This window comes from Colobus angolensis, unplaced genomic scaffold, assembly GCF_000951035.1.
Source record: "Colobus angolensis palliatus isolate OR3802 unplaced genomic scaffold, Cang.pa_1.0 Scaffold113, whole genome shotgun sequence".
Lineage (NCBI taxonomy): Eukaryota > Metazoa > Chordata > Mammalia > Primates > Cercopithecidae > Colobus > Colobus angolensis.
Window position 1 is genome coordinate 3,668,244 of NW_012112364.1, and position 6,900 is coordinate 3,675,143.

At 50.3% G+C, this 6,900-nt stretch overlaps 1 protein-coding gene across 1 annotated transcript in view; it reads right to left on the minus strand.

The window, feature by feature from the left end:
* Positions 1-6,135: 6,135 nt before the first annotated feature.
* The window catches only part of C1QTNF9 (C1q and tumor necrosis factor related protein 9), a 6,248-nt gene continuing 5,483 nt past the window's right edge, over positions 6,136-6,900 (minus strand). The window contains exon 3 of the mRNA XM_011958714.1: positions 6,136-6,900. This exon is cut by the window's right edge and continues 7 nt beyond it. Within this exon, the coding sequence (XP_011814104.1) occupies positions 6,136-6,900 (765 nt within the window).

The following is a 6,900-nucleotide window of genomic DNA, read 5'->3' on the forward strand; positions in this document are numbered from 1 at the left end:
TCCAAGCTTCTCTCTCATGTCCCTTTGCTCCCCCAACAGGGACTCGATCCTGCCCTAGCGGGGTGTCTGCACCACCGTGATCGGCCTGACTTCTGGACCTCACATTCTTGAAGCCGGTCCAGCTCCACCGGCAAGGGTGGGGCCTCCCGGGCTCGGGCCGACTGGAACTTGCTTCGGCTAGCGCCCTTCTGCTCCCCAGTTGTTGGATGCCTGAGTCGGTGTCTTTCTTGGAACCATCCGCTCTTTAGAGAACCAGACACAGAGTGCTCTTGTTTCTCCCGGCTCCGCGCCCGGCTCCCGCGCCAAGCCTGTCACCTACAACTCTGCCTCTGAAACCTTTGCAAACGGCCTCCTCCCCTCTTCCGGGAGGGAGCCCAGCGCCCTGCGCGGCGTCCCGCGCCGCGGCGCCATCTGGCGGTGGAGCTCGGCGCCTGCAGGCTGGAGCCCACGTTGCCTGAGAACAGTCCCAGGGGAGGGAGAGGAGGGTCAGGGTTCCCGTTTTCTGACGGGATGCTGGCTCCATTGCAGCCAGAGCTGGGGGTTCGTCCCTCCTTTGTACCCACCCCTTCTCCCCGGAGCGCCTAGCGATGGATACAGACTTGCAGGTTACTAATTTAAAATCAAAACCAGCTGCAGCCGAAGTGTAGCGAGTACTCATCACTGGTTGGGCGGTTTATGGCTTGTGAGTTGCCATTATCCCAGTTCAACCTTCCACAGCCCAGTGCCCTAGGAATTAGCATCCCCACTTTACTAAGGAGAACCCGGGCTCCTTAGACGTTAGCAGGTGAAAATGACAGGCCAGTAGGTGTCAGAACCATGACTCTGGACTCCAGCCTTCCGACTTCAAACCCTATGCTTTTAAAAATCATTCCATTTGCTTCACTAATTTTCTGTGAAAAATCACTGGTTTCCATAGTGGAAACTCACAAGTGGCAGCTGAGTGATTGGAGAACAATCGTTACTAGACCCAGGTTTAAATTCAGAATCTGTCATTGACTTCCTGGAAACCATTAACCTTCTAGGGTGTCAGTTTCCTGTCCCCACCGCGCACTGTGCAAATCAGATCAAATGTGTAAGGGCGCTGTGGAAGAAAGGTTTCTCTCCTGTGTGTTTCTCCTCTTGTTTATTTATTTTTTATAAATGTGTTCCAAGGGCAAGGAGAAACCAAATTTGAAATCCATTTGTCTGCAGTGCACTTGACCCAAGTTTTTTTTGGGGATTTTGTTGTCTTCTCTGATGTCATAAACTCTAAACTAGCTGGGAAATTAAGATGACAAACACAGACTCTGCCTGGGCTCCAGGAGTGTGTCATGGGCGGCGGCAGCAGCAGCAGCAGCAGAAGGACCTGCCATAGACCATGTCATCCCTGTGGCTCCACTCCTCTCCCTGATGTTGCAATGGATGCCCCAAAAGCCACCTGGTCCTGTCTTCTTCTGACTCCTGGGAGGGACCACAAAGTAGAGACTACCAATATTTGCATAGTTCTCTGCAGTGTACACAGTGCTTCTTAATCACAGCTACACATTCCGCCTCTGCAATAACCCGGTGAGGTGGGTGTTGTCACACCTGTTTTACATTTGAGGCGTTGGAAGTTCCGACGTTCAGTAACTTGACAAATGTCTCATTCTAGTAAGTGGCAAAGCTCAATTCTCAAACCCAGCTCTTTGGATACAGGCCTAGTCTTTCTCATTACACCAACACATACCCCACAAAATCTGCTCAGTCCTTGCACCAGCACTGTGGGGGCTGCCTGCCTCTGAAGGTGCAGAGAAGTCTCCCTCCTTCCTCCATGAGACCTCTCGCTCTTCCTCTCCGTCTGTCTTTATCTCTTGCTCTCCCTCTCTTTTCACATGTTTACTGAGTGCTTATTACATTTGTCAAAAGACAAAAATTACAACAAATGTAGTTGAAAAATCTAAATTGGCTTTTGTGATTCTAGAATTGAGCAACATTCCATTCCATAAAATAGAAAGAGTGTTTTGATAAGGCCAGCAGAGGGGGTTGACTTTATCAACAGAAAAAGGCTGAGGAAAACAGAAACAGGAAGCAGAAGAGGGTTGGTTATTAGAAAGTAACTTTTCTCTAAAAGGTTAAAGAAGAGGGGGCTCCTTCCTGCTTGTTAAAACCGGCCTGTTTGGGGATTTGGCTATTCTCTCTCTCTGTCTCCTGATCTCTTGGAAGGTCAAATAAACAACTTAGTTTCAGTTGGGCTCATGCATGTTTGGCAGGAGGAACTCCATTTTTGGTTTGCTCTGTTGGGTCTGTTGCAGGAGCTCAGCCCAAACCAATGGCTTCCTATAAGTTCACTTAACAAATCTCAGACTTTGTTCTAGGTGCTGGAGATACAACAGTGAACAAAGCATACATAAATCTTGGAAATTCTTTTCTAGTGGAAGAAGGTAGAAAATAAATTACTTGGCTGTTGGTGGTAAGTGCTAGGAAATTAAATAAGCTATCATCCTCTCTCACACAAGCTGGTTCATTTAAGAAGGAAAGGGTCGGGTGCGGTGGCTCAAGCCTGTAATCCCAGCACTTTGGAAGGCCGAGACGGGCCGATCACGAGGTCAGGAGATCGAGACCATCCTGGCTAACATGGTGAAACCCCGTCTCTACTAAAAATACAAAAAACTAGCCGGGCGAGGTGGCGGGCGCCTGTAGTCCCAGCTACTCGGGAGGCTGAGGCAGGAGAATGGCGTAAACCCGGGAGGCAGAGCTTGCAGTGAGCTGAGATCTGGCCACTGCACTCCAGCCTGGGCAACAGAGCAAGACTCCATCTCAAAAAAAAAAAAAAAAAGGAAAGAACCAAGTGAGATGTGGAAAGCCGGTGCAGTCTGTGTTTATGTGAAGGGGGAGGGGTCTTTTCAGAAAGGTAGATCTGATCCCGTCCTCCCCACCAAACACAAGCTCTCTTCCCCGCTTCCTGTGGCTCTGGAGACCCCTCCTCCCTCGACCCCTCCTTGGCTGAGCAGACTGCAGGCTCCCTGGCCTCTGCAGCCCTCCTCACCCTCAGGCCCCCTGAGGTCCCACTCACTGACCTGACCTGGTCCAGCCTGGACCCCGCTCCCTCCCCAAGGAGTTACTTGCCACTCCTGGGCTGGGCCAGGCCTGGTGCTCTGCCTCCAACGCAGGGCTTCCCTCCACCTATTCAGCTGCGGGAGCCTGGCTCAATGCCCTCTTCCTTGGGAGGTGGCTGCCGGCCCTCCCCACTGCCCCGATTTCAGACCCCGTATTCCTTTCTTTCACAGCCCTGATCACAGCGGCAACTTCACCCTCCTTGGTGCGGCTGATTAATGATTGTCTCTACCCGTGGATGCTGGCCCCCAGGGAAGGACTTTATGGGATCTCTTCACCCAGCCTCAGTCCAGGGCCTGAACCCTGGTGGAATTCCCCCCAACACGCCACTGGACTAAGGACTCAGGGCAAGTTGGCCCTAGGGGGTGGGAGGGGAGAGTGTGGTGGTTGTCTGCCCAACTCCAGCACTTGGTCTTGGAACTGAACATTTGAAGTGGAAAGACCCCGTCAGAGGGAGTTCTGAGCCTCTCAGTACCTTTGGACACCCCGAGCTAGTAGCAGGGTAGTTTTGCCAGAGAAGAAGAGGATATTGAGAGGGAGGAAGAGAATGAGGGAAAGGGGAATGAGAGAATGAGACGGAATAAGAGGCAAAGAGAATGAGAGAATGAGAGAGACAGGATGAGGGGGAAAGAGAATGAGGGAGAGGATGAGACACAGAATGAGGGGGAAAGAAAATGAGGGAGAGAGAGGAAAAGAGAGTAAATGAGAGGGAATGAGAGCGACAGAGTGAGGAAGAGAAAGGGAGCGACTGAGAGGGAGACAGGGAATGAGGGAGAGAATGGCAGAGACAGAGGAAAGAGGGAGAGGAGGAAGGACAGAAGGAGGGTGGGCTCACTGCTCTGAGGGCTGAGTCAGAGCTGAGGAAGAGCCAGGATGTCTTTTGAATCCCTGACGTCATCACACCCTTCCCTGGCCTGGCCCCCTCATGGGTAGAAACTCCTTGAAATTCACTTTATTATGATTCAGTAAGGTCCCTCAAACCCGCGTATGCTTGTTTCTTTTTGGCTGTTCTTCTTCCTAAGTCATGTCTCCTTGGCCTGTGGTTTTGATCCCATTCAAATTTCTCTCTCCTCAGATCTCTCACTCCATCCATGAATTACTTCCCCTTTCTCTCTGGCACGTCCCTCATGGTTGCCTTGTTGACACATAGGAATGTTCTAGTGTTGTGTCCTGAATTGCTGGGTTGTTGGTCTCGCTGACTTCAAGAACGAAGGCGCGGACCTTCGTGGTGAGTGTTACAGTTCTTAAAGATGGCGTGTCCGGAGTTCGTGCCTACTGATGTTCGGACGTGTCTGGACTTTCTTCCTTCTGGTGGGTTCGTGGTCTCGCTGACTTGAGAAGTGAAGCCACAGACCTTTGCAGTGAGTGTTATGGCTCTTAAAGGCAGCACATCCAGAGTTGTTCATTCCTACCGGTGGGTTCGTGGTCTCAATGGCTTTTCAGGAGTGAAGCTGCAGACCTTCGCGGTATGTGTTACAGCTCATACAGGCGGCATGGACCCAAAGAGTGAGCAGCAGCAAGATTTATTGCAAATAACAAAACAACAAAGCTTCCACAGTGTGGAAGGAGACTAGCGGGTTGCTGCTGCTGGTTAGGGTGGCCTGCTTTTATTCCCTTATCTGGCCCCACCGACATCCTGCAGATTAGTCCATTTTACAGAGAGCTGACTGGTCCATTTTGCAGACAGCTGATCGGTCTGTTTTGACAGAGTATTGATTGGTGCATTTACAATCCTTTAGCTAGACAGAAAAGTTCTCCAAGTCCCCACCAGACCCAGAAGCTCAGCCAGCTTCACCTCTCAATCCCCACTCTAAACAGGACACCCCAAATGCTGTTGGGAATTGGGCAATGACCACTCTAGCTACTTCCTGCTGGATAGGGGCAAAGAAGGGGCCCTGCAGTTGTAGTGTCCTCCAGAGGGGAGCTCTCTAGGCCAGCGAGAGGGCCAGCGGGTCAGTCCAGGGGGCCTCGGTAGAAGTTGTTATCTCTGTCTCCCAAAAGAGATGCTGAAGTCCTAACCCTCGGTACCTGTACATGTGACCTTATGTGAAAACAGGGAGTTCGCAGAGATGATTAAGATGGGTCATACTAGATGAGGGAAGCTGTCCTTGTAAGAAGAGGAAAATTTGGCTGATACACAAGGAGGACAGCCGCCTGAAGATGGAGGCGGGGACTGGAGTGATGCTGCCACCAGCTGCCAGAAGCTGGAAGCAGCAAGGCCGGATCCTCCTGTAGCCCCTTTGGAGGGAGCATGGCCCTGCTGCTACGGTGATCTCAAACTTCCAGCCTACAGAACAGAGAAAGTCCGTTTCTGTTGTTTAAAGACTCTCACTTTGCGTACTTTATTAGGGCAATCCTAGAAAACAAATAGAGATTCACGCCTGGCAAATAATGATCAAACAATGATTTGTTGGATGGAATGGTGATTAAAACCTAGGTTAGAAAATGAGCAAGTGGGAGGGCGCGCAACAGGACAAATGCTAATGCAGGCAGGGCTTAATCCCCAGGTGACGGGTTGATAGAGGCAGCAAACCACCACAGCACATGTTTACTATGTAACAAACCTGCACGTTCTGTATATGAACTTAAAATAATTTGTTTAAAAAAAAAGACAAAATGAGCAGTGTCTACAGCTTTCTGGGGTGTGACAGCATCACCAACTTAAAGCTGTTACTAGTACTAAATGGAATAAAGATTTCCCTTTGCTTTCCCCTCACTGTCCTCAGAAACACAGATGAGGGATACGTCTTCACAGGGCTCCTCAGAGCACTAAAACGATATCAAAACACTCTTCCCACAACAAACACACTGGCAGAGGATTCTTCAGATAATAGGAATAAGAAATGTGAAATAAATTAGAATAAACCATGCAGCTCTCTTCAATATTTACTCCTGGAAAGATAGTAAGTTACACAGAATCAGTTTTGGGAATAACTTTTCCGTTTTCACCTTTTTATGGTTATTGTAATAATTGGAGGAATTAGTGAAGTAAAACCATCCGAATAAGTTCGTCACCAAGCTGATTCTGACGGATGGTGTGGCTGATTTATAAACTCTCCTCTGTCACGGGCTGCTGAACAGAAGGAACCCTGTGAAAGTTGTGTCATCGTCCTCATCAGCAAACAAGCCATTGAACCTCTCTCCTCCTGTCACCTGCAGCCACACCTCATCCCCGAGCCTCAGCGGCAGGACAACGCCGCCAGAGGCCTGGTCCTCAGAGCTCATGTAAGCGTCTTTGGTGTGCAGTATTTTTACTCCATTTTTGACCAAAGACACCTGAACATTCCTGGAGAAAACAGTGATGTGGTAGGTGAAGTAATAGACCCCAGCAATGTGGCATGTGAATTTCCCTGTTGCTATATCATAATGGTTGAACTCGTTATACAGGATCTTATCAAATTTAATGGGCACATCTGAAGAAGGAAACTTGCTCAGCACCGTGAGCCCCACAGTGAAAGCACTTTTTGGCAAGACGAGCGTCTCACCGATTTTCCCCTTCTCTCCTCGATCTCCTTTCCAGCCTCTTATTCCCCGGACTCCTGGCTCACCCTGGGGCCCCATGGGTCCAGCTTCTCCCCTGGGACCAGGCTTTCCAATAGGGCCCATGGGGCCTGGTAAACCAGTTGGGCCCAAAGGCCCAATGTCACCCCTTGGCCCCTCAGGACCAGTGGGACCCATGTCACCCTTATTCCCCTTCTGCCCCTGAGGCCCAGTCTCTCCTCGGAGGCCTTTCTCTCCCATGGGCCCTGCAAGCCCCTTGGGGCCATGTTTTCCTGGGGATCCTCTTGAACCTTGATCACCTTTGATGCCTTTTGCTTCAACTTTTCC